This window comes from Felis catus, chromosome B2 (genome assembly GCF_018350175.1).
Source record: "Felis catus isolate Fca126 chromosome B2, F.catus_Fca126_mat1.0, whole genome shotgun sequence".
Taxonomy (NCBI): Eukaryota; Metazoa; Chordata; class Mammalia; order Carnivora; family Felidae; genus Felis; species Felis catus.
The window spans coordinates 95,838,129-95,865,396 of record NC_058372.1 but is presented as its reverse complement, the minus strand read 5'-3'; the positions used below and the strand labels follow the sequence as shown (position 1 = coordinate 95,865,396).

General features: G+C 38.1%; 2 protein-coding genes across 5 annotated transcripts in view; one reads left to right on the top strand and one right to left on the bottom strand.

The window, feature by feature from the left end:
* The window catches only part of QRSL1 (glutaminyl-tRNA amidotransferase subunit QRSL1), a 32,702-nt gene extending 7,405 nt beyond the window's left edge, over window positions 1-25,297 (bottom strand). The window contains exons 1-9 of one of the 2 annotated variants that reach the window (XM_003986421.6): window positions 25,147-25,297; window positions 16,229-16,388; window positions 15,809-15,907; window positions 14,692-14,788; window positions 11,785-11,961; window positions 7,927-8,102; window positions 7,724-7,836; window positions 5,276-5,468; window positions 4,633-4,750 (exon numbers count right to left, since the gene is read on the bottom strand). In XM_003986421.6, coding sequence (XP_003986470.1) covers window positions 4,633-4,750; window positions 5,276-5,468; window positions 7,724-7,836; window positions 7,927-8,102; window positions 11,785-11,961; window positions 14,692-14,788; window positions 15,809-15,907; window positions 16,229-16,388; window positions 25,147-25,170 — 1,157 coding nt within the window. In that variant the 5' untranslated portion in view covers window positions 25,171-25,297. The remainder of the gene's footprint in view (window positions 1-4,632; window positions 4,751-5,275; window positions 5,469-7,723; window positions 7,837-7,926; window positions 8,103-11,784; window positions 11,962-14,691; window positions 14,789-15,808; window positions 15,908-16,228; window positions 16,389-25,146) is intronic. The other variant, XM_006931915.5, reaches the window with a different exon arrangement.
* Window positions 24,188-27,268, top strand: part of RTN4IP1 (reticulon 4 interacting protein 1) — a 50,936-nt gene continuing 47,855 nt past the window's right edge. The window contains exon 1 of one of the 3 annotated variants that reach the window (XM_045057892.1): window positions 24,188-24,344. Coding sequence is in view for 1 of the 3 variants with exons in the window: in XM_011282520.4 (XP_011280822.1) it covers window positions 25,798-26,074 (277 nt within the window). In the remaining 2 variants the exon portion in view is untranslated. Of the gene's footprint in view, window positions 24,345-24,531; window positions 24,551-25,367; window positions 26,075-27,268 lie in introns of those variants that run through there. The other 2 variants (XM_045057893.1, XM_011282520.4) reach the window with 2 other exon arrangements.

Genomic DNA, 27,268 nt, shown 5'->3' with positions numbered 1-27,268 from the left:
GTAAATTAACCTAAACTAAAGGCCATTTTGGACTCATCCTAGCAAAGCATTTTTAAAAGGAAGTCCTGAAAGGATCCAACAGATTCAAAATAACTACATCCCAGAACAAAGCCCAACACTGTTTAAAGGAATACAACAAAAATCCAGCAAATGACAAGGTAAAAGTCACAATGCCCAGTCATGCTAAAAAGCAGAAAATAAGACCCAAAAACTAGGGGGTAAAAACCAATCAATATAAAGACATCCAGAAATGACAGAAATGTTGGAATTAGCAGATGAGAACATTAAAGCAGCTACTGTAAATATGTTCATATGTTCAAGAAGATAGAAGAAAACATGAAATGATGAAGGAATTGAAGAAATAAAACCTACTTGGAAGTTCTAAGAATGAAAAATACAAAATATAAAAACAACACTGGATGCGACAGCAGATGATCAGTGATTCTGAAGATATGAATAGAACCTATACAAAAAGAAGCATGCTGGGGTGCCTGGGTGGCTCAGTTGGTTAAACATCAGACTTCAGTTCAGGTCATGATCTCAGGGTTCGTGAGTTCAAGCCCTGTGTCAGGCTCTCTGCTGTCAGTGCAGAGCCAGCTTCAGATCCTCTGTCTCTGTCCCCCACCTCTGCCCTTCCAACACACACTCTCTCTCAAAATAAACACTTTTCAAAAAATAAAAAAAACAAGAAGCGCAAAGACTAAAAAAGAGAGAAAGAAACTAGGATGGAGCCACTAGTGCTCTTGGATGACGTTAAACAAATTAACACACATATAAATGGAGTCCCAGAAAAGGGGGAGAGCAGAAAAAATATTTTAAGAAATAATGGCCAAAATTTTTCCAAGTTTGATTAAAACTATAAACCCAAGAAGCTGATCCAAGAAGCTAAACAAACCCCTAAACAAGAAGAAATATGCAGAAAACCACACCAAGGGACATCACAGTCAAATTCCTGAAAACTAATGATAAAATCACCCACGGGTGGGAGGGGAAAAGGTCATACACACAGGAATAAAGATAAGACTGACTACAGACTTCTCAGAAACTATGCAAGTCAAGAGACAACAGAACAAGATCTTTTAGGTACTGAAAGAAAAACTATCAATCTAGAATTTTATACTTAGAGAAAATATCTATCAAAATTAAAGGTAAAGTAAAGACTTTTGCATATAAACAAAAGCTGAAAGAACTCCTTGCTAGCAGGATTGTACTACAAGAAATATTAAGGTTCTTTAGGCAGAAAGAAAATTACATCAGATGGATATTTGGATCCACACAAAGGAATAAAAAACACCAGAAATAGTAAATATTTTGGCAAATATCAATGACTCTTTTTTTCCTTGTTTTAAATCTCTTTGAGAAAAAAGTTATTAAAGAAAAATAAAAGAAGGCAGGAAAAGAGGTTAAAAGAACAGGACAATTTGAAGACAAATAGAAAAGAAAAGCAGATTTAAATGGGGCTCAAATGTAAATAATTATTTTCATTAAAAATAAACCATGGATTCCTAATTCAATAAATTTGTGATTTTGAACACAAGGTAGTAGAAGAATGACAAAACTGTAAACTGAGTTACCACATGAAGAACAAAAAAATGTTAGGAATTGTTATAGTTCCTGGCACATAAACTGACTTTTAAAGATTTAAAAAAAGTACACCCAAATTCCATTTTTCCTATCACTCATGTCCATCTTTCCCTCACAAAACAAATGAACAAGCAAACAAAACCCCTCAAAACAAAAAAGGTGACTTAAATGCCTGAACTCAAAAGACAGGGATACCAGCAGAAATTCTCACGTCCTTTTGTCAATACTCCCAACTGGTGACCATGGAAGAAGCTTTCAGACTCCTCTCCATCAGTTTCTTTTCATGCTGTTACAGTGATCTATACAGTCTATCAACTTGTGCCCTGAGATATACAATTTGAGTCTCATCAGTTAGTGCCAAATGTAACATCTTCAGCTTCATAAAAGTCTTCGCTTAGAAAATTTCTCAGCAATATTTCACTTTCTTTTCCTACTCCCAAATCATTACAATCATCTGGTCAATATGGAAAAGAGTCTTTTATTTTTGTGTTTTTTTTAAGTTTTTATTTTAATTCCAGTTAATTACCATACAGTATTATATTAATTTCAGGTGTACAATACAGTGATTCAACACTTACATAAATCACCCGATGCTCATCACGACAAGTGCACTCTTTAATCCCCATCACCTAATTTATCCATCACTCCACTTACCTCCCTCTGGTAACCATCAGTTCATTTTCTATAATTAAGAATCTGTTTCTTGGTTTGTCTATCTTTCCCCCCACCCTTGCTCATTTGTTTTGTTTCTTAAATTCCACATAAGAGTGAAATCACAGGGTATTTGGCTTTCTCTGACTGATTTTCACATAACATTATACTCTCTAACTCCATCTATCTTGTGGCAAATGGCAAGATTTCATTATTTTTTATGACTAAATAATATTCCATGGTGTGTGTGTGTGTGTGTGTGTGTGTGTGTATCACATCTTCTTTATCCATTTATCAACTGATGGAAACTTGAGCTGCTTCCATATCTTGGCTATTGTAAATAGCACTGCTGTAAACATAGGGGGATGTGTATCCTTTTGAATTAGTGTTTCAGTATTCTTTGGGTAAATACCTAGTAGTACAATTGCTGGATAGTAGGGTAGTTCTATTTTTAACTTTTTGAGCAAACTCCATACTGTTTTCCAGAGTGGCTGCATCAGTTTGCACTCCCAGCAATGGTGTAAGAGGGTTCTTTTTTCTCTACATCCTCACCAATACCTGTCGTCTCTTGTATTTTATCCATTCTGATAACTGTGAGGTAATATCACATTGTAGTTTTGATTTGCAGGAAAAAGGTCTTTTAAGGGGTGCCTGGGTGGCGCAGTCGGTTAGGCGTCCGACTTCAGCCAGGTCACGATCTCGCGGTCCGGGAGTTCGAGGCCCGCGTCAGGCTCTGGGCTGATGGCTCAGAGCGTGGAGCCTGTTTCCGTTTCTGTGTCTCCCTCTCTCTCTGCCCCTCACCCGTTCATGCTCTGTCTCTCTCTGTCCCCAAAATAAATAAATAAACGTTGAAAAAAAAAAAAAAAGAAAAGAAAAGAGATCCATGATTTAAAAAAAAAAAAAAAAGGTCTTTTAAGATGGAACATAATCAAACATCTTTAGGTTTTTTTTTTGTTTTCAGCTTTATTTGAGATGTAGTTGACATATTAAAATTATCTATTTTTAAGGTGTACAATATGATAATTGGATATATGTATATACTGTGAAATGATTTCCACAATAAGGTTAGTTAACACATCTATCACCTTACATAATTACAATGTGTGTGTGTGTGTGTGTGTGTGTGTGTGTGTGTGTGTGTGTGTCTGTGTGTGTGTCTGTGTGGTAATAACATCTAAGATCTATTCTCTTAGCAATTTTCAAAGACATAATACAGTACTGTTAACTATAATAACTATGCTGTGTATTATATCCCCGGAACTTATTCATCTTATCACTGCAAGTTTGTACCCTTGACTAACATCTCCCCATTTCCCCTAGGCCCAGACCCAGGCAACCACCATTCTACTTTCTGTTTCTAGGAGTTTGGCTTTTTTTTTTAGATTCTATGTATATGTGAGATCATATAGTATTTGTCTTTCTCTGACTTGTTTCACTTAGGATAATGACCTCACCATACACCCATGTTGTCACAAATGGCAAGTTTTCCTTCTTTTTTAATGGCTAAATAATACTCCATTGGATATAAACACACCACATATTTTTTTTATCCATCCTTCTGATGATGGACACTTAGGTTAGTTCCATGTCTTAGCTATTGGGAATAATGCTCTGAGGCATTTCATTTCCTCTGAGTGATTTCATTTCCTTTGGATTCACACTCAGAAGTAGGATTGCTGAATCATCTGGTAGTTCTATTTTTAATTTTTTGGGAGACTTCCATACTGTTTTTCATCATGGCTGTTCAAATAATATTTTTGGAAAAAGTAATCCTAAGCATAGGCCCTGAAGGGATACATAGACAACAAAATGCTTTCTGTTCTTAAGAGCATGTAGAAAAACTCTAGAAGTATTTATTACAACAATCATTCTTGCTTTTTCACAAGAAAGTGTCCTCTTAGACAGACTTGGTGGTATGCAAGATGAATCCTATTTATGAGATGATGAATAAACTTATATTGAAGACAATCTCAGTAGGAGCCCCAGTAATTTAGAATTCTTTCTTGGAGCAAAGAGATACATAATGTAAGGGAAAACCAAGTTGATTTACTCAGTTTTTCGAGATATACCAATGTAACTTCCTGTTTAAGTGTCTAACAACAATAAGCCAAGGTGGCAATAATAGTCAGGGGACATTTAATGAAGCTAAAATTCTTTAGGGCTTCCTACCTAGTTTTATACTAATCATTTAGCTAAAGTGTCAATGTTTTTTTTTTTTTTTTGCGTTTGAATAACCAGGAACCAAAAGTACTATAAGCAGGCCTTTAACTGTGATTTCTAATTCAAAGCATAAGAATTTTGCTTCTTTAGCACATATCTCAACTTGTAATAGCTGATAGACATATTACGAGTTTACTCTTGAGTTTTCAAGAATGGAGGAAATTCTTAATTACTTACTCTTTTAGTAAGAAAAAGTTTCCTGCGAGAATCCTTCCTCTCACCACATCATTAAACCCTTCTCGCCTGGTTGCAGCATACATGGCTTCAGTAGACACATCAATGTCACACCTGTGACCTGAAGACAAAACAGAGGTAAACATCATTTGAAAAGGAAGTCAAGTTCTGGCTGAAAAGCAAGCGTAGATTCACATTTGTGACCAATACTAAACTTTTGGAAGACTGTCCTTAGTGGCTCCTCTTCTTTATCTGCCTTGTGCCTAACCAGTCAGGGATCAAGTCGAGAGGAGAAAATAACCAACAGGGAAACATCATTTGTTCACTTCCTCATCCATCCATCCATCCATCCATCCAACTACTGAACTCCTGCCATGTGCCAGGCACTACATTTGACAGACTGAGAATACAAAGATAAGATACTGTCTTTAAAATATCCACAGTTCAGAGAGGGAAGCCAAACATACGGAGATATGTACAAGGAATACGGTAAGCAGAAGGTTAAATGACAAAGGCAAGAGGATTCACTGGTTTACTTGTCTAAATCATTAACATTATCTCGGGGAATAAGTTTCTTATCCCTACAAGTAAAACTGTCAAATATTTGAGGCAACTATTTTAAAAAACCCAGACACAGCCATCTTACCATATTCTAGCCCGTCAAATCTTGCCATATTTGATGCCACTTCTGATGTACACAATACATGGTAGCAGACAATTGAGTAACTGGTGTGGGGCAGGGACACTTCAATTACTTTCGCCCCCTCAGACTCAAAGAGGTTAGCAGCTTTGGACCAAAAAGATCGCACTTCACTTGATAATTCTGGTACAAGATATTCCTTATTGGAAAAAGTCAAGATACAGAAATTAGAACATCTGTACACATGGTTTTATAATAATATGTTCTTCAGGACCTTTGGCAATACATTAGAAAATCTGATTGAATTCCTGATAGGTAGCTAGAAAGACTGAACTAATTTAGGGGTGTTTATGGCATGGCAAGCACTGTACTAGTTATTTATAAGCTGGATATGACAATATTAAAGATTAGAGAACTAGTTGGAGAAGCTATATTTGCTAAATGTTCATTATCAGATACTCTGCTAGATGCCTTTCAAAGGTTCTCTCATTTGGGGCACCTGGGTGGCCCAGTCAGTTAAGCGTCTGCCTTCAGTTCAGGTCAGGATCTCACGGTTCACGAGTTCGAGCCCTGTGTCAGGCTTTGCGTTGACAGTGTGAGGCCTGCTTGGGATTTTTCTCTCTCTCCCTTTCTCTTTCTCTCTGCCCCTCCCCTGCTTGTGCTCTTTTTCTGTCAAAATAAATAAACATTAATAAAAAATAAGTGGAAAGGTTCTCCCATTTAATGCTTTTAACAATCCCATGATACAGGTTATTATCACCCTTCATTTTATTAATGAAAAATAGTGAGACTAAACAATTTTCCTAAAGTTACATAGTGGGTAAGTAGAGGATCTACGATTCTAAAATAGGTCTGTACTCTTTTCTAAATCTTTAAAAGAAGGCATAGCTATGATCTTAACTGAAAAAAAATTTTTTTTTAATTTTTTTTTATTTATTTTTGAGACAGAGAGAGACAGAGCATGAACGGGGGAGGGTCAGAGAGAGAGGGAGACACAGAATCCAAAGCAGGCTACAGGCTCTGAGCGGTCAGCACAGAGCCCAACGCGGGGCTCGAACTCACGGACCGCGAGATCATGACCTGAGCCGAAGTCGGACGCCCAGCCGACTGAGCCACCCAGGCGCCCCCTTAACTGAAAATTTTAAAGAAAGTATTTCTCTCAACTTGGTGTCAACTTGGGGACAATATTATCCCCTTTCTCTCAACCATGGGACATTTGGTAATGTCTGCAGACATTTTTGTTGGTAGGGTTATGCTGTGGTGGGAGTGGTACCTCTAAGGGTAAAGGTCAATTATGTTGCTAAACGTCTTACAATGCATAAGACAGTGTCCCACAACAAAAAATTATCCAAAAAATTATTGGTAAGCTTAAAATTAAAATATTTTTTAAAGGTCAATAATTTAATAAATTTACTTTCATATATGAATTACTCAATTGCTACTGTAATAAAATAGTAAAGGCTTAATAAATGTTACCTTCTTTATTATCATTATTAGTATTATATTTATTAAGATTTTACTATGTAAGGAATGGTTCTGGGCTATGTCCTTTACATTAGGAATTAGCAGACTATGGCCTATGAGCCAGATATAACTTGCTAGATATATTTTTTTATGTTTTTTTTTAATTTTATTTTTGAGAGAGAAAAATAAGAGGGAAGGGTGGAGAGAGAGGGGGAAAGGGTGCAAAGTGGGTTCTGTGCTGAGAGCCCAATGCAGAGCTTGAACTCACGAACCATGAGATCATACCCGACCCTAAGTCAGATGCTTAACTGACTGAACCACCCGAGCACCCTGCCAGGAATTTTTGAAAATAAAGTTTTATTAGAGCACAGCCACACTCTTTCATTTACATATGGTCTATGGCTGCTTTCACACTACAGTGGCAGAGTTAAATAGTTACAATACAGACTGCATGGCCCACAAAGCCTCAAATATTTACTAACTGACCCTTTACAGAAAAAGTTTATAGACCCCTGCTTAGCGTCATTAGTTTTTTTTTTTATTGAGGTATAACTGATACACAACATTATGAGAGTTTTAATGTTTGATTCAATATTTGTATATGTTGAGAAATGATCACCACAGTAAGTCTAAATTAATACCTGTCACAATACAGTTAAAGAATTTTTTTCCCTTGTGATAAGAACCTTAAGATCTATTCGCATAGTAATTTTCAAATAAGCAGTATGGTATTACTAACTATAGTCACCATGCTGTATATTATATCCCAACGATGTTACCAAATTGAAACCTTACTATTCTCTGAGATCAAAAATGTTATCCCCATTTTGTAGATCAGGAAATTGAGCTTAGATTAAGTCACGTGCTCAGGTTACATAGCTAATAAAAGTGGCATAAGCAGGATTCAACCCCAACCAGTCTGTTGCCTAGGCCTGGGCTCTGTATTTGATCTGACAGTATTTCTGTGAACTAATGAAAGGGAAGAGATACCTTCGGAATTCCAATACATAGTTTGCTCACATCTGTCAAGCTGGAAAGCATAAATGGTTTACCAGGATCTTGTATTGTGGTAGAATCTTTGGGGTCATGCCCAGCCAGCACACCTGTGAGGAAAAATACTTAGGAATGACAGACATATTGTTTTTACAGTGAAATTTATAATGTTTTGAAATTCTATGGAATCATATAAATACCCAACACAGTTGCTGCATCATCCACACATCTGGTTAAGATTCCAGGCACATCCATGGAATTCACCAGGGGAATGAGACCATGACGAGAAACTAAGCCATAGCTTGGTTTGAAACCAACAATCCCACAGTGGGCAGCTGGATTTCTGGTCGATCCTCCTGTATCTGATCCTAAAGCCCTGGAATTTAAATGGAACTTTCTTTAGAAAAATGATGTATCTCTAATTATATCTGGAATCTGTTTTTAAGTGTATACTTTTCAACTTTACTTGCCCCTGGTTACACAAAAGTAAGATACGACTGTCTCAGAGAATTTCTAAAACGTAGAAAAATATGAAGAAGAAACAAAATATTCTACCACCTGAGGCAAACACTGTTAACATTTTGGCATATTAACTTCAAGACTTTTTAAAAATGCATTTTTCTTTCATAGTTCAGGTCATTCTGTAATTACAAGTTGCCATCTCTTTTTTGCTTATCAGGAGCCTTTTGCTACATCACTAAAATTACTGACAAGTTAAAATATATATAATGTTCTATCCTATCAATTGGCGATTCCCAGGATTTTAAAGCCCATTCTCCTATCAATATGTATACGTATCTTTTACCTTCCTTTCATGGCAGTTATCCAGTATGTTTTCACAAACTAAACACACCACTCCCAGAAATTCATATACAGAACCTTCCGCTACCTCATTTAGAATCATAGATAGAAATGTACTTTAATTTAAACATTTATGTTGTTGCCAATTACGGTAATAACTGCATAATAAATTACTTCGTAATAAACACCTTTAAACATAAATCTTTGCCTATACGTCTGAATATGTTTTAGGCTGGCTTCCAAGAAGTAGAGTTAATGAGCCATAGGGCCTGTTATTCTAAGTTTTTAATCTATATCGTCAAATGACTTGTCAGAGGGCTTTTGCCAATTTATATTCCCAACTGCAGTGAATCAGATTCGGTCTCAGGTTTCATTATCATCACTGAGTACCAGAAGTTCTTAAAATGTGGTTAATTTAAAAAACCAAAAAGCTTTGTTAATGTGCATTTTTTAATAATTTTTCATATTTGTATTTGCATTACGAACTATGAAGGGTCCGTTTCTTTGCCCAGTTACCTCCAGAGTACATGTTTTTCTTATGAAAAACAAAAGCAAAAACTAATCTTGAGAACATTATGCTAAGTAAAACAGATCAGTTATGAAAGTGCAAATACTGAATAATTTCACTTACGTCAGGTACCTAGAGTCTTCAAGTTCATAGAGACAGAAAGTAGAACAGTGATTGCCAGGGGCTGGGAGGATGGGCACATGGGAAGCTGTTGTTTAATGGGTACTTAGGTTCAGTTCTGCAAATTAAACAAGGTCTGGAGACTGGCTGCACAATAACGTGAATGTATTTAATGCTAAATTGTACACTTAAAAATGGTTAAGATGGTGGGGAGGAGGAGCGCCTGGACGGCTCAGTCTGTTAAGCAATTGACTCTTGATCTCAGCTCAGGTCTTAATCTCAGGGTCATGAGTTCAAGCCCTGCATTAGGCTCCACGGTGGGTATGGAGCCTGCTTAAAAAAAGGTTTAAGATGGTAAATTTTATTTTTTTTTAATTTACAAAAAAATTTTTTTTAATGTTTATTTATTTTTGAGAGAGAGACAGAGTGTGAGTAAGGGAGGGGCACAGAGAGAGGGAGACACAGAATCCGAAGCAGGCTCTAGGCTCTGAGCTATCAGCACAGAACCTGATGTGGGGCTCGAACCCACGAACTGTGAAATCATGACCTGAGCTAAAGTCGGATGTTTAACTGACTGAGCCACCAGGTGCCCCAAGATGATAAATTTTAGGTTACGTATGTTTTACCCTAATTAAACATTTTTTAAAACTTTATTTCAGGGGAAAAAAAGTTTTTCTGATTAGAAAAGTGTATGTGCCAACTACAAAAATTAAGTATTATATAAGTATATTGTATATAAAGTGAAATTTCTCTTATAATCACTGCCTCCATAATAATCCTGTTATCAATTTTGATATAGTCATCCAGACACTTCCATGCACATAACATATATACATATGTAATGACTGCTTTTAACAGAAAGGTCATACTATATATACTATTCTGCAACTTGTTTTGCACTTAACAGTGTATCTTTGATATCTTTCCATGACACTCTAGCTTATTCCTTTTAGTGGCTGTGTAATACACCAAGAACTTTCCTGTTTTTAAAACTATTATAAAAGAAGCAAATCAAAAGGGGGAAAAACAAAGCAGAACACTTGATAGTTTGGGACCCATTCAGTCTGGAGTTACTTTGGGTCTGTGCTTCTGCTGAATATACCCAGAAAAAAGCTTTGAGCTGCACAAGACTACTAGGCCCTTGAGCTCTACAGAAAATGCAGATGAGATTGTCTTTCTTAACAAGTCCATATGAGCTACAAAATCAGGCTGTTGCTTTAACAATTTCTAAAAGGACACGTTTTCTTATTAGGATTCACTGACGGCGGTGTAAAAGTAAAACCTACATTTCCATAGGAATTATGTGTCAAAATGCCATCTTCTCAGAGCACATTCAGAAAGCTGAACATTAAGTAGGGTGATGAAGATAGAAAAAAAAAGCACCTAATCTTCCAGTCCTAACTTGTCAGAACTCTCATTAATATTAATGCAGTGCTCTAAAATTCCACAGAGATAAAATGAAATGGTTTTACTTGTAAATAAGATTTCAGAGAAACTAAAAAAACAAAACAAAACAAAAAAAACCCTGAAGATTCTAAATCTCCATAGCTCTAAAAAAATATAAATAATTTACTGGTTGCAATGTCTGTGAAAGAGCTTCATTTCAGTGGATAATTAAGGAGAAATAAAATACATACAGTACTACTAAAGAAACACATTCCATTTTATACTGAAACAGATAAATAACAGTGAAATCTATTTAGTCTTCTTTAGGTGGTTAAAAAATGCTTTACAAATGAGACTTAAAACATAGAGGATGATGGGTGGATTCTTCCCAAATACAAACAATGACAGTTGAACAAATCAGCTCCTAACAAACTTGAAAAAAACTTTACTCAGTGATGCACATTTTTAGTGGTAGATTTATGAAAACACTATTTTAAATATCCTATTGATACATATTAGGAGCATTTCCCCCACCCACCCCCCCTTTTTTAAACAAAAGCCAGATTTAGCTGAAGGATAAACCATAATTAACAGCTCAGCACCACTCAGCCAAAGCCACAGTATATTAGTCCCTAAATATTTGTACAATCAATGAGCAGACACCCAAATAAATTATTTTAGAAGTGAAATTTAATTACACTAACTGGTTTATTCTGCAAGATCCATAAAAGCATGTTTTTAAGAGAACCAGATACTATAGAGGAAGAGTTTATTTTTTTTAATTTTTTTTTTTAACGTTTATTTATTTTTGAGACAGGGAGAGACAGAGCATGAACAGGGGAGGGTCAGAGAGAGGGAGACACAGAATCTGAAGCAGGCTCCAGGCTCTGAGCTGTCAGCACAGAGCCTGACGCGGGGCTAGAACTCACAGACCATGAGATCATGACCTGAGCCGAAGTTGGTCGCTTAACTGACTGAGCCACCCAGGCGCCCCATAGAGGAAGAGTTTAAATACCTAAAATTCAAGTTATATGTATAAAATACATGTTAAGTATACTGTACAGTTGAACACATTTATGAGATATAATGTTGATATATCGATCATAAATAAGTCGAGCATAAATAAGTCACTAAAAAGAAATGAAAACGGCACGGTATGAACTACTCTGTTGTTGGACTGTAAGTATGGTTTATGACTGTGTTTTGATGGGCTCTACAATACAGACAGAAAAAAGCATCTTACGCAAAACACGTGAAGGCTGATACTGCCGCCGCACTCCCACCCGAGCTTCCTCCAGTTATAAGCCAATTCGAATCCTCATTCTCACCATGGGGCTTCTGCTTCCTCTTTTCTCTATATTGTTTCGAGTAACTCCAGGGGTTTTTAACTGGGCCAAATACACCATCTGTGCTTCCAGATCTGAGATGAAGTGAAGCAAGATATCTTAATGAAACTTTGGTTCTTTATATGAAGATTTCACCTCCTGATCATATTATTTACTTCTAACACTGTATAATCCACTGGAACTTGAATTGGAAAAGGCAAGAAGCCTGCTTAGATGTAGCTTTCATTAATTAGATGGTTGAGGAGGTGGATGATGGGAAGTAAGAGCGTGTGGGAGAAAGGAGAAAAAACTAGTCTGTTAAGATTTTTATCCCAGTTGATTATCCAATTCAGCTTATGATGATTTCCCTTGTAAATCCAGGTATTCCAGGTTAAGAGGGTCACAAACATTCAAAGAGTTAAACAGGAAGTCCTCTGAAGGATTCCCTCTATAACCAGACGTGTTAAGACAAGCATAGTTGAACATTAATAACTTATTTAAAAAGTTTTGAAATAATTTCAATCTTACAGGCAAACTGCAAAAATAGAAATTATATGAAAATAACTTTATACCCTTTACCCAGCTTCACTTATTGTTAAAAAGCCACCCAATTTGATTTGTGTGATTGACACACGTTGTGTGTAACATGTACAGATCATTTCTTCCCCCACAAACCACATAAAAGTAAATTATATATATCATGGCCCTTTACTCCTAAATATTTTAGTTATGTATTCAGTGTGCATTTCCTAACACCAGGGGTGTTCCCTTATGCGGTCACAGTAGCCAATCTCAGTAAATTTAACATCCACACAATGCTTTTTATCTAACATACTGTATGTAATCCAGTTTGGTCAGCTGATCCAGTAATGTCCTCTGCAGCATTTCCCCCTCCTAGTAAGGGATGGAGTCTAACATCAGGTACTGCATTTAGGTATCATTGTCTCATTAGCCCCTTTTTGTACTTTTTAAATCATTTGCTAGCCAATGGGCATGGAGTTATTTCTAGTTTTTGGCAATGATGAATAAAGCCACAATAAATATTGTACTGAAAGACCCTGGCCATTGCTTTCATGTCAATATACCTCTTCATCTCTTGACTAAATAGCAGGACTGAGATTGTTGGATCCTATGCTGTTTAACTTTATGAGAAACTGCCAGACTATTTTCCAAAATGGCTATACCATTTTGCATTTCCTACCAGGATTGCATGAGAAACCCAATTGCGCTGCATCCTTGTCAGCACTTGATATTGTCATTTTTAAACCATTCTAAAAGATGCATGTATCTCCTTGTGGTTTTAATTTGCATTTCCTTAATGACTAACCATGTTCAGTATTGTTTTCATGTGTTTATTGCCAACTATATATCTGGTTTGATGAAATGTCTGCTTACATATTTTTACCCCTCCCCCCTTTTAAATTGGGTTGTTTTCTGATTTTTGAGTTGGGAAAGCTTCTGTATATACTGGATGCCAGTTCTTTCTCAGATGTATGTTTTGCAAATATTTTCTCCCAGGCTGTGGCTTATTTTTTCATGTGTTAACAGTGTATTTCAAAGTACAGAAGTTCCTAATTTTAGAGAAGTACAGTCTATCAGTTTTTTATTTTATGGATTGTACTTTATGTGTCCCATCTAAGAAATTTTTGCCTAACTCATGGTCACAAAGATTTTTCTCCTGCATTTTCTTCTATAAGATTTAGGTTTTACTTTTTTAGGCTCTTTTAATCTGGAATATTTTCACAGCATTTCTTTGCCTTTTATGATATTCATATTTTTATAGAATGTTTCTCATTTCAGACTTATCTTCTGATTCCCTGTGATTAGTTTCAGGTTTAACATTCTCAGCTGGAATACTGCATAGGTGATGGTGTGTTCTTCTCAGGGAATCACATCTAGAGGTACAATGATGTCCACTTACTCTCACTGACGATGTTCATTTTGATCAGCTGTTCAAGGCAATGTCCTAATGACCTATGTTCAAGTTTACTCCCGTGGATTAATTCATTCAACATATATTTACTGAGTGCCAAGAGATAACACCGTAAATAAGAGAGTCAAAGACTCTGCTTCTATGAAACAATGCTTTGGTGAAACACTGAATTTTTTCACTCCAAAATCAAGAACAAAGAAAGGATATCTGCTCTTATTACTTCTACTCAGTATTGTACTGAAGTCTTAACCAACACAAAAAAGAAAGAGAAATAAGAAGAAATAAAACTGTCTGTATTTGCAGATGACATGATCATCCACATAAAATATACCAAAGAATCTACAAAGATCAACTAGAACTAATAAGAGAACTTAGCAAGGCAGTGGGATACAAGCTCAATACAGAGAAATCAATTATATTTCTATATACTAACAATAAACAATTAGAAATGGAAAAAATACCATTTTTCTATAGCATTAAAAAAATGAAATACTCGGGAATGAATCAAACACATTATGTACAAGATTTATATGCAGAAAATCATAAAAACACTGAGAAAAATTAAAAATCTAATAAAGGGATAGAAATAAAGTGTTCAAGGATCAGAAGACACATATTAAGATGTCAATTCTCCCCATCTGACCTGTAAATTCAACACAATCATGATCAAAATCCAATTAAGCTTTACAGAAATCAGCAAACTGATTCTAAAACTTATATGGAAATGCAAAGCACCTAGCATATGTAAAATGATTTTGAAAAAGTTAAAAGACTCTTATTACCTAATTTCAAGGTTTACTATAAAGCTATAGTATCAAGATAATGTGATATGAAAGTAAACCGAGACAAAGATGAAAGAAATACAAGAGAAGAAAATTTCAATTTTACTTACCCCATTGCAAACTCATCTAAATTAGTTTTTCCCATCAGGACAGCTCCCTGATCCAACAACCTCTGAACTACTGTAGCATTATAAGGTGGTACATAACCTGAAAAAAATCAGTTATTTTTGTTGTAGGAGAAAAAAAACATGAACATGTAAATCACATGCAAGAAACAAGATTTTAAATTGCAACTAAGCTGTCCATATTGACATGTGTTAATTATTTCTAATTTGAGTTGTAGGTAGTACTTTCTTCCCGAGGTTAGTTAATTTTAATTTTTCTACTGCTAATTTCTACATTTTCCAAAGACAGTCGGCATATTCACTATTTTTATCGTCTAAAAACATAGACTATAACAGTTCGTACTACTAAATACTGAATAATAGAGATGTACCCAATTCATCTGAAACTAACAGCACATCGTTATTTTGCCCATTGTACTTGAAATGCTACATCACACAGTAATTTTTATCTATTTCCAGTCACACATAGATCTCTATTCTCATTTAAATTTCATCTAGTGTATATTCCAGAACAATTAACAATAATACAGCTCCTAGAGGAACCTGTGGCATATTCCCCAGAGACTTTCTTTTAGGGTATAGCACTGTGAATAAGCTTTTTCTAGTTCTTTGTCTTTCTAGGATCCCCAAATCTTGACAAACATGTTTCCTTTTGACCTACTAAACTGTAAAGAACAAAATTAAGCATCACTATATGCAGATAAGTATAGTGACATAAAAGATGGAAGACTCAGGAAACACAAAACAACTAGACAATAGGTGCTAATCCTCACAGAGAGGGGTAATGACAGGCCCTTATTCCCATATTATCAATGAGTGGGAGTCAGAGGTCACTTAGTGTGTATTTGGTGGTCAGTTATTGAGTCTTCCTAAGTGGGATTTCTAAAATTTCCTAAATAGGATACATCCAATAAGCTGGCCTACCTCTAAGGAATAGTTGTGCATTCTGAAAGAGCCGATAGTAAAAATACACCAGCATAAGTATTTCTTTTGCAAATATAACTGGTCTCAGAATACTTTGGTGCTTTAGTATCTTACCTTTTATTTAAACTGAAAAACTAGTTTTGTAAAACTACTAATGCTCTGGTCAATTAAACTTTACCTTTCAGCATGTTTGATGCACATGTTGTCTCAATGCCTGATGTGCTAAAGTTGTCTTTTACTGCAACAGGAATTCCATCTAAAGCCCCGAGGGAGTGACCTGCATCAAAAAGCCAAAAGAACAGGAGCTATACATCGAGTTCAGGATATAAAGACACATTAATACTAGTTATTATGGTAACTATTAGTTTTTGGTAAAGATACTTCTTCATAAATCAAGTTTATGTTAGAAACTATTCCAGTTGGGCATTATAAAGCATCACATATCCATTAGCCTTATTTTTATTATACCTCATGGCAAGTTCTTTAAATAAGGGTATGTTTTATGTTAAAAGCCTCGCTTGCCAAATGGAGACTGCTACATCCAATTAAATTGTTTCTCTAGGGATATACCAATTAAGTATAATTCACAGTAATTTACCTTTCTTGTATCTTTTCTCTGATTCTTCAGCTTGCTTTAAGGCCACCTCTTCTGATATAGTAATGTAAGCATTTAGAAACTTGGTCTTCTTGATAAGGGAGAGACATTTTTGACAGAGCTCTACTGGAGTAATTTGGCCTTGTTTCAGCGCTGCAGAAACCTATAATGTATACAATTCAAAAACCCTTTACCGAGCCTGCAGAAGTTTCAAGTATTATACTGAGTAGGCAGATAGAATGGGGAAGTATACAATTTTGAAGTGAAGCTTGGATTCAAAACCAAGAGAACGCTATACCTAGGTGGTGTACTGAATGAGGGTAACACATCGGTTAGCTTGGGTATGGGTTGGGGGACACGATGTTCATTGCCCTAGCGGAGGGCTGTTTCCAAGTCAGGTCTGTACCAACAAGAGCAGTGGTTTAGGTAAGCCATCCTGTCTAGTAGCAGTGGAGGCCTGGGGTGGGTGGAGCATGGGTTAGGGTAGATCGTGCAGAGAGTAGTTTAGCTGCAACACACACAACCCAGAGTGAAAAAAAAGAAAGAAAGAAAGAAACCGACTGGACAAGGCCCTGCAGGGGCTTATGGCTCTAGGTAAGATCTTTATAACTATTGTAGAATTCAAGTCAGAGCCACTACAAATGGAGAGAATGTTTATAAAATACAGGTTCAAAAGCAAACTGAGAGGAAACTTCTCTGAAATCCTGGCTGGGGTGCATTAGGAAAGCTAGTAAAAGAAGTGTTAAAATAAACTGCATTACAAATGAGCAGAACCTAGATGTTTACAGTAAAGCCTGAAGTGATGACTATTTAATACTTCCTGTAGGAAGTAGTAAGTACTTACTAATTAGATACAAGGAATGAATTATAAGTCAAAGACGACACCGCAGCTTTGGAGATTATATGAAAAGAGTTGGGATGGGAGCTCAGAGAGAAGGAAAATGGGCGAAGGAGTAATATTTATTATTAACCAAGAGCCAGACATAGGTGCTTTACATGCATTATTACTTCACTTAACCCTATAACAACCACATAAGTTATGTATTATTAACCTCATTTCACAAATGAAGACTGAAGCTCAGAGAGGTTAGTGATTTGTCCAAAGCCACACAGTAGTATAGGGGAGAAGTAACTTCATAATACAAGCTCCTTCACCATCTCTCTCCCCAAATGAGTGCAAGCTTAGTTTGTCTTCCAAGTTGACTGTATTTTCAGGTGTCCTACATCCATCAAGCAACAGGAGTTTGCATTCGAGGGGAAAACCTGCAAATCATCTGCTCTCATCTGTTGAATAAATCATCAAAGCAGCGGTATTCTTAGGGCTGAGCTTAAGATTAGAAACGCAGTGGGAACAGGCCACTGAGAGGACCCCTAAGGCTGATGCACAAGAGGAGGAAAGCACTGCCGACAGGTGGCTGAGGCAGTGACTCAGGGAGGGGCGGGGGCAGGCGGGCCAAATTGTAAGAATGACAAAAATTATGTCTCACTGTCTTTCCTTCTTTGCCTCCCCTCAAATCTCCTAATGTCTACTATCCTCAGATGCTTTGTGACTTGCCAACTGGTACAAGAATACAAGAGAAACCCGTTTCGGTTGTGGTTACAAGGGCAAGAAATGAGATTGTCTAGGAGCACTCATCTGAAATGCTGCTGATCTTCATTAGGACCATTTTTAGGAAATCCAGATTTGAGAAAATGAAAAAGAGAATTGGAGAAGAGAAATGAAAACAAAGATGCTAATTAACTAGAATGACCTGAGCATAAGGAGTGTGAAAATATAAACAGTGCAGCTTCCCTGGGAAAAAATTGAAGGTGTCATATCTGAATATGAGATAAAATCGACCATAAAGGTTTTTGTTAAAAAAACCAAATTTGTTTTCCCTGGCACTTCTTTTCTCTAATAGAAAACAGGTGTTTCCTTGAGGCCACTGCTTCTCCTGCAGCTTTCTCAAGAGATGACTGTTTTATTAATTTTTTTCTTAAAAAAATTTTTTTAATGTTTATTTTTGATAGATCACGAGCAGGGGAGGGGCAGAGAGAGAGGGAGACACAGAATCCGAAGCAGGCTCCAGGCTCCCGAGCTGTCAGGACAGAGCCCAACGTGGGGCTCGAACTCACGGACTGCTGGCGCATGATGTGAGCTGAAGTCAGATGCTCAACCCACTGAGCCACCCAGGTGCCCCAAGAGATGACTGTTTTAGCTTCTACCTACCGTGGACCAGAGTCCAGAGGGGGAGGGGAGAGTGTGCAGGCAAGTATCCTCCTCATTTTTCAATGCCTTCCTCTTCCCTCTTCACTCAAAAATCCCAGCTCATCTGAAGTACAGGACTTGGAGGAGTTTATATCACTCTTCCTGGGGTGTGAACCTACTGTCTGCCTGGTACCCCTTTTCATTCATCAAAGATTTTAGCACTTAGCTCCCTTTAGTCTACTTTACAGTGGCTCCTGCTGTTATTCTTGTTGACTTCAGGCTTCAAGTAATGTACACTGAAACCCGGCCTCTCAGTTCAACCTCATTTCTGGCAAACTCTTCCTTCACCTCGCTCAGGTCATCAACTCGTCCCAGATGACATCATTACCAAGATATGTGTAACCTCCAAAACCTCAATTCTAGTTATCCTCCAACTCCTGTCCGCCCAGCTCATTCGCCCAACCATCCACACGGTCAGCCAAAAACCGGGGACCTCAGTCCTACAGCTGCAAAGAAATCGAGTCTGCCAACAACCAATGAAGTTGAAGGAGGACCCTGAGCTTCAGATGAAACCACAGCCCTGGCCCACCCCTTGATTTCAGCCTTGTGAGACTCTTGTGAGCAGAGAACCCAGCTACTCCATTTCTGGACTCCTGACCCACAAAACTGTGAGATGATAATAAGATTATTTTAACCCAAAAAGTTTATACTAATTTATAATTTTTTTTCAACGTTTATTTATTTTTGGGACAGAGAGAGACAGAGCATGAACGGGGGAGGGGCAGAGAGAGAGGGAGACACAGAATCGGAAACAGGCTCCAGGCTCTGAGCCATCAGCCCAGAGCCCGACGTGGGGCTCGAACTCACGGACCGTGAGATCGTGACCTGGCTGAAGTCGGAGGCTCAACCGACTGCTCCACCCAGGCGCCCCCAAAAAGTTTATACTAATTTGTTAGGCAGCAATAAAAAACAATACACCTTATACACCTTCTTAGAAAAAATAAGAGATCTTCCTCAGGAGTCACTCTTCTTAGAAACTAGGGGGAGAGAGAATTCTAAATACATATAATTTAGCAAATTTGTCCCTGTAACAAAATTAATGTTAACAATAGCACTTAGTGCTAGGCATCATCCTAGATGCTTTATATTTCTTTCTTTCTTTTTTTTTTTAAGGTTTATTTTTTTAGGGGCACCTGGGAGGCTCAGTCAGTTAAGCATCCAACTCAATTTCAGCTCAGGTCATGACCTCATGGTTTGGGAGATTGAACACTATGAGTGCGGAGATTCTGCTCGGGATTCTGCTCGGGATTCTCTCTCTCTCTCTCTCTCTCTCTCTCTCTGCCCCTCCCTCAGTCGTGCTTGCCCCTTTTTCTGTCTCAAATAAATAAACATTAAAAAATATTTACTTTTCAAATTTTAATTTAATTTTTTAATGTTTATTTTTTGAGAAAGAGAAAGAGAGAGAGATAGCACGTGAGCAGGGGAGGGGCAGGGAGAGAGCGAGACACAGAATCTGAAGCAGGCTCCAGGCTCTGAGCTATCAGCACAGAGCCTGACGCGGGGCTCAAACTCACAAACTGTGGGATCATGACTGGAGCTGAAGTCAGATGCTTAACTGATTGAGCCACCCAGGTGCTCAGTTTTAAGTTAATTTTAATTCCAGTATAGTTAGCACAGCATTATATTAGTTTCAGGTATAAAATATAATGACTCAACAATTCCATACATCAGCGGGTGCTCATCACAGCAAGAGCATTACCTATTTCCCACATCCTCCCACCCATCAATGATTTATATTTCATTTAATCTTTATATCCACTCTGAGGGGCTGATATTATTGCCTCCATTTTACAGATAAAAAACTAAAGTTCCTGCGTGAGGTCACAAAGCTGGAAAGTAGAGTGGGGATTCAACCAAGGCCTGCTGTTGTTTCCAAAGCCCACACTCTGGACCACTATACTACTAACTTTACAGACAGCATCAGAAGTTCACTTAGAAAAAGAACTGTCTTTCAAAAATAATTGTCTTAACAAATGCTGAAGGTATAGGAGAGTCCTTGAGGCCGGAGTGTCCAGTTGACTGGTACCCATTAATACATTCCATTCATGTTTTTGTCTCCAATGTTCCAAGAAATTGTATCAAGATCACTAGCAACCTCCACATTCCTAAATCCAGCAGTCACTGCTCAGTCCTAATCGTATACAGTATTTCTCAGCAGCATTCAACTTAAGAGAGCACTCTCTTCTTGAAGCTTTTTCACTTGTGTTTCAGGACACCAAGACTTGGTTTCCCTCTTGCCTTACCTACCATTCTTTCACATCTCTTTTGCTGGCTCTGCTTCCTATTGCTGACCTCTAAATGTTGGAAAGTTTTAGCCTTCTTCTATTTTTGTGCTCAGCTCCCTGGGTGTTCTTATCTGTCTACATACATTAATTATCTTCTATACTCTGGTCAATTTATATCGTCATACCTAGCTGCTTTCCTGATCTCCAAAACTCCTATATCCGCCTGCTTAACCAACATCTCCACTTGCATATCCAGCAGGCATCTCCAAATTAACATGCCCAGAAGTCTTGATAACTTTCTCCTTCCAAATATGCTTCCTAATTGTCTTTTCTGTATGGGGGTCCTCAAAAAACTAAAAACAGAAGTACCATATGATCCAGCAATTCCACTTCTGGGTATTTATCCAAAGAAACGAAAACATTAATTTGAAAAGATATATGCACCCTTATGTTCATTGCACATTATTCACAATAGCCAAAACATGGAAGCAACCAAGGTGTCCATTGATGGATGAATGGATAAAGGAGATGTGGTGTGTGTGTATGTGTATATACACACACACACGCATATATATATGTGTGTATATATATATATGTATATATATACATACACACTTCATTTAATATATACCTAATATATGGTTACCTAATAGTCCATTATATATATATTATATATATTCCACACCTAAGTGAAATCCTACGGTATTTGTCTTTCTATTGTCACAAATGGTAAGATAAAAAGAACAAAATCTTGCCATTTGTGACAACAGAGAAAGACAAATACCGTATGACTTCACTTATATGTGGAATCTAAAAAACAAAACAAAACTCGTAGATGCAGAGAAGAGACAGATGGATGCCAGGAGGGAGGGGTTAGGGGATGGGCAAAATGGGAGAAAGGGGTCAAGAGGTAAACTTCCAGTCATAAAATAAATGTCATGGGGATATAGTGTACAGCATGGTGACTATAGTCAACAATATTGTACTGCATATTATGTAACTTTATACGATGACAGGAAAAAACTAGACTTATTGTGATCAATTTGCAGTGTATACAAATACCAAATTATGTTGTACACCTGCAACAAATATAACGTGATATGTCAACTATACCTCAAAAAAAAAGTGGGAAAAAAATCTTTCCCATTTTTTTTAATGTTTATTTATTTTTGAGAGGGAGACAGAGCATGAGGGGAGGAGGGGCAAAAAGAGAGGGAGACAGAATCTGAAGCAGGTTCCAGACTCTGAGCTATCAGCACAGAGCCTGACACAGGGCTCGAACTCATCAACCGCAAAATCATGACCTGAGCCGAAGTTGGACGCTTAATTGACTGAGCCACCCAGGCACCAAGTCTTTCCGATCTTGCTGTTACCATCTTCCCAACTGCCCAGGCCAAAACTTTAAGCATCCTCCTTCATTCTTCTCTTTCCCTCAAACTCTGTATCCAATCCATCAGCAACTAACTTAAAGAAAAACACCCGTTTCACATTACCTCTACAGCCACCCCATCTGTGCTGCCATTATCTCTTGCCAATGCAACAGCCTTCTAACTGGTCTTTCTGCTTCCTCACTTGCTTTCTTGTACACCATATCTTTAGGAATAGCCTTTAGGAGCTTTTCCTTACCATGGCCTAAGAAGTCCATGATCTGGCTCCTACTTATCTCTCTAACCTCAATCTCCCACTATTCTCCTCTTCATTCACATCTCTCCAGGCACACTGGCTTTCTTGCAATTCCTGAACATGTCAAGCTTGCTCTTGCTGCAGACTCTTTGCACTTACTGCTCCATCTGGCTGGAATACTATTCCTCCAGACCCTCCCAGGGCTCACCCTTCATATCCTTCAGGTCTCTTTAAAATATACCCAGGCAGTCAGAGAAACCTTTCCTAACCACTCCAAGCCATCTGGCTCCACCCCCACCCCTACTACTTCTCACACTATAGCCTGCTTAATCTTTCTTCATATTACTTATACTACCTGAGATTATATTATTTACTTAAAAAAATAAAAACTAATTTAATGCCTGTTTCCCCATAAAAATGCAGGCTTCATGAGTGCAGGAACTTCTGTTTGCCTTCAATGCTAATCCCCAACGACTGGAACACAGAGGTGTTCACTAAATGTTAATTGAATGAATAACTGAGTTGTTTAAAATTTGGAATCTGTTTTCCCATAGAACAATTAAGCGTTCTTAGGCAGACCCCCAAGAAGCCTCTTGAATATATAATTAATAACTTTAGGATTAGTAATATTAGCCTGGTGTCTGGCTCCTAGAAACAGTGGGATCATGCCACAAAGGGGGAAGGTAAAAGTGAGACTCCTCTTTCCTGAATGTACCTGCATAAAACTTACAAATAGTTTTATCTCCTGTTTGGCATGTTACCTCCTTTGAGTGCCTCCTCTCAGGGCTCCTGTTACTCTAAGCCTTACGTAGGTCCCCAACATTGCCTCAAAACTCTATTATAGTTCCCAGCTCCTCCCCCGAATTTCCTCCCCAGCAAATTTTCCCTTTCTTCAATTGATTATAGCAACTATGTGAGGGAGAGAAATTTTATTGAACTATTGTAATTCACAACAATGGGTGAATAAATCATTCGACCCTCCCAGGCGTCTTTACATATTTAAAAGAGAATGTGTACTAAATTAATTAATTTCTAATTGGTAGAATTTGGGACATCAGTACAATGATGTAGAAAAAACATGGGGCGCCTGGGTGGCGCAGTCGGTTAAGCATCCGACTTCAGCCAGGTCACGATCTCGCGGTCCGTGAGTTCGAGCCCCGCGTCAGGCTCTGGGCTGATGGCTCAGAGCCTGGAGCCTGTTTCCGATTCTGTGTCTCCCTCTCTCTCTGCCCCTCCCCCGTTCATGCTCTGTCTCTCTCTGTCCCAAAAATAAATGTTGAAAAAAAAATTTTTTTAAAAAAAGAAAAAACATGGAGTGGACAGAAGATAGTTTGGGGGGTGGGAAAATAACTACCAAATAATGTTTTGTTTTTATAATTTTATTTTTTTTAATTTTTAAATGTTTATTTATTTTTTTGGGGGGGGGGAGGGGCAGAGAGAGGGAGACAAAGGATCCAAAGCAGGCTCTGCACTGAGAGTGGAAGCCCTATGCGAGCCTTGAACTCATAAGCTGCGGGATCACGACCTGAGCCAAAGTCAGATGCTTAACTGATTAAGCCACGAAGGTGCCTCTGTACAGAAATATATAGTAGAGACCACGTGTAATATAAGATGGTAAAACACTAATGCCCTTTGGGTAAAATGCCCTTTGGGTAAGGGCTATTTATTATTTAATGCCTGTCATTTTTGTTATTGTAATTTACAGCTTTCTAAAAGGCTACCACATGGACAGATAAAAAGATTTCCCAGGTGAAAATACAACAGGAAAATGGAAGGCAGGGTAGGTCCTAAACCCCTACTTATTAGCAGATTCACCTGGAGCCCTGGTTAAACCATATACTCTGGGCCGCAAATCACAGAGCTCCCAAAGTGGGACACAGCTGTGGTTCTAACAAGAGCCTGACAGGATTCTTATATGAGTGGGCCTGCAGACAGTTCCCAAGTTTGAGAGATACTGGGCCAGAAAGCAAGGAGATCTGAAGTCTTAACAGCAGAGAGGAAGCAAAGAAAACAGATTCCAGAGGTAAATTCAAAATAGAATTAACAGGGCTTAGTGATTTATTGGATATGACAGATGAGGAAGAATGTTAAGGGCAACTGGGATAACAGCTGTGCCATTAAAAAGAGAATATTAAGAATTCAGAAATCAGGTTTTGATTTGTTTTTTAACGTGGAGGTTGAGAAGTAAGAAGTGGTCCTGTTACAATGATGAAGTCAACTTTCCTTAAAGTAAGTTGAGGTTGTTATGGGGCATTTTGAAGAGATGTCCAGAAGGCATTTACAAACATAGCCTAGAGTATAAAACTGAGCTCCAGGAAATGGAAGACACGGGTGAGAGAATCATTGCTATCTTACTGATAGTTGAAGCCTAAAGAATCTATCAAAGAAGTGGGGACGGGGCGGGGGGGGGGGGGGACTAAAAATTACTCGTTTGTATTTTGCAAAGTACAGATTTCACGGGCTTCTTAAGCAATAACTGCATTAGATGAGTGTAGGGAACCGAAGAGGGACTAAAGTGGACCAGCAAAGCCCATCCACTAGGGGCCTGACCCAAGCTTTTAGCAAACGTCTAGTTGAAAGAAGCCAGGGTACACTTCCACCGCACCGTTCCGTGCTGCGTAAGCCTCCCCTGCTGAGGTCGTAACTCCAGAACGGGTATAGAGAGTACAGCTGAATGGCCCAAAGGTCGGAAGCCCCCACCCAGTTCCAGGAAAGGAGACGGCCGAGGCTGACCAAGATGCGTGGTCAGACCCCGGGGCTCCTTGTCCGCGGATTCCGCGAATCTTTCTGACCTCCCTGGGCCCTCAACAGCCAGTTCCACTCACTTCTTGGAGGGTCCGGCCCAGCATGGTCCTCGTGCCAGCCTGCCACCACAGGCACCAGGTGACAATGAGGAATAAAAAAGGTCAACACCCGCGCCGGTATTACATGGGCGCAGCCATCTTTGGCCGTCACTGACCGTTTCAACATCGAGCACTTAGATTGGTCGAATTGCAACCCCGGGGAAATTATCTTTGCACGTGATTGGTTGGCGCCGCAAAGCAACTCCTGCTGCGAAGGAGAGAGGGTCGTAAGGAGACTCGGGGCTAGGGTCGCGGAGGGAGTCGGGGAGTCTCAGGTTCTTGGTAGCGTGTGGTAATTAAGCGGGGTTTGCTTGTCCTGCCGGGGGCTTCCAGGACAGGGCTGGCTTCTAGGGGTTTTGTATTTGTTTTTCAAAGGGGAGAAGGTGTAAGGAGGGAAGAGAATGACAGAATACTGACTGGAACGCTAATTGGAGATTTTCAAATGGGAAGACCAGAATAATAACATATTCTTCTTCCTTCAATTGCTCCATTAGGCAGGCTGACTTCTATTTTGAATTCTCAACTTTGAAATCAGCCAGTGTGTTTGGCAGATATTGACCTAATTTAGGGGTTAGAGTTTGAGCCAGTTTACATGCATTTTACTTAGGGCCCACAATACAACCACTGTTTACGATGGAACTTCTGCTGAAAACCTGTGTACTTAGAAGAAATGCATGTACTGCGGTTTGCTTCTGGCGAAGCCATGCTGTACAAAAGCCTTCAGTTAAAAAGATTAGTACTACCTCTCCAAGGAGCACCGTCATGCCCGCTTGGGTGATAGATAAATACGGAAAGAACGAGGTGCTTCGATTTACTCAGAACATGATGATACCTGTCATACACTATCCAAATGAAGTTATTATCAAAGTTCACGCCGCGAGTGTAAATCCTATAGATGTTAATATGAGAAGTAAGTTTTCGGAAGACATTCCACCTTCCCTTTTTCTTTTCTTTTCTTTTCTTTTCTTTTCTTTTCTTTGTTTTTTTTTTTTTTTTTTTTTTTCCCATCAGGGGTCAGTTTTAAAAGATGTTATTTGACTACAGCTCTTTGGTTAATACAAAGGAATTGTTTGGGTTTTTGACAGTATCTCAGCACATATTATTTCTCAGGTTTTTGAAATTGCAGTGTTCATGGTATACTTCAGTCTTCTACAAAATATAAGGAAATATATGTTTGAAATTTTTCCATGCCTCTTTACAGTGAGGATTGGGATTTGAGCTAATTTGGGGTCCACAGCTAACTTTTTGGTATATCATCCGGGGAACTTTGTGTATTCTGAGGGCCACTGCAGGTTTTGGAGGTATGATTATGTTTTCACATCAGTTCAGAATTTGCATTTTTATAATAATTCTCTGCTCTCTCACTATTCTCGTCTGTCTTTATTGGTCCGGTGGACAAAACAGAACAGGTTGCCAGGATTTGGACACAGTACTTCATTTCTGCTGTTGGATTTTTGCTCTCGCCCTTTAAAATACCCTTTCCTGTATGCTTCATCCTAAATGGGAATGTTACCATCTTAATTTCAGCTGAGGCATATTGCCAAAGTTTGGAAAGCACTATATTCCTTAAAATTATGTATGCTTTGCATTTATTATAGTGCCAAAAAGATTGATTACCCTTTGTGAATTTAACTTTTGGAAAATAATGACAAAAATATTGCTTGCGGGAACTCCTCCATGTCTTCTGAAAACATAAAAATCTCTTGAGATGATTAGTTAACCTCCATGTTCTAAATAAGCTGCCATATGCAGTTTATTTTAACCGTGAGTCTGTTTTGAAGGCCTTGTGTGCAACATAGATTGCCTCATAACAGTTACTGTATGTGAACTGTGCGTGATTAGTTCAATTTCTTGGTTCATAGAAACCAATTACAAAGTCAGCATTAATGATAGAATGAATCATTTTGTGGAATTTATAGAGAAATATGAAAGTGTGGAGACTGACATCTTTTCATTTCTTCCTCCTATTTTCCAGGAGCTGTGTGATAGATTAGGATGGCCATTCTCAAGCTTTTTGGTCTTGAGATCTCTTTAGCCTGTTAATAATTAAAATGGGCTTTTGCTTATGTGAGTTATAGCTGTCAGTGTTTACCTTATTAGAAAT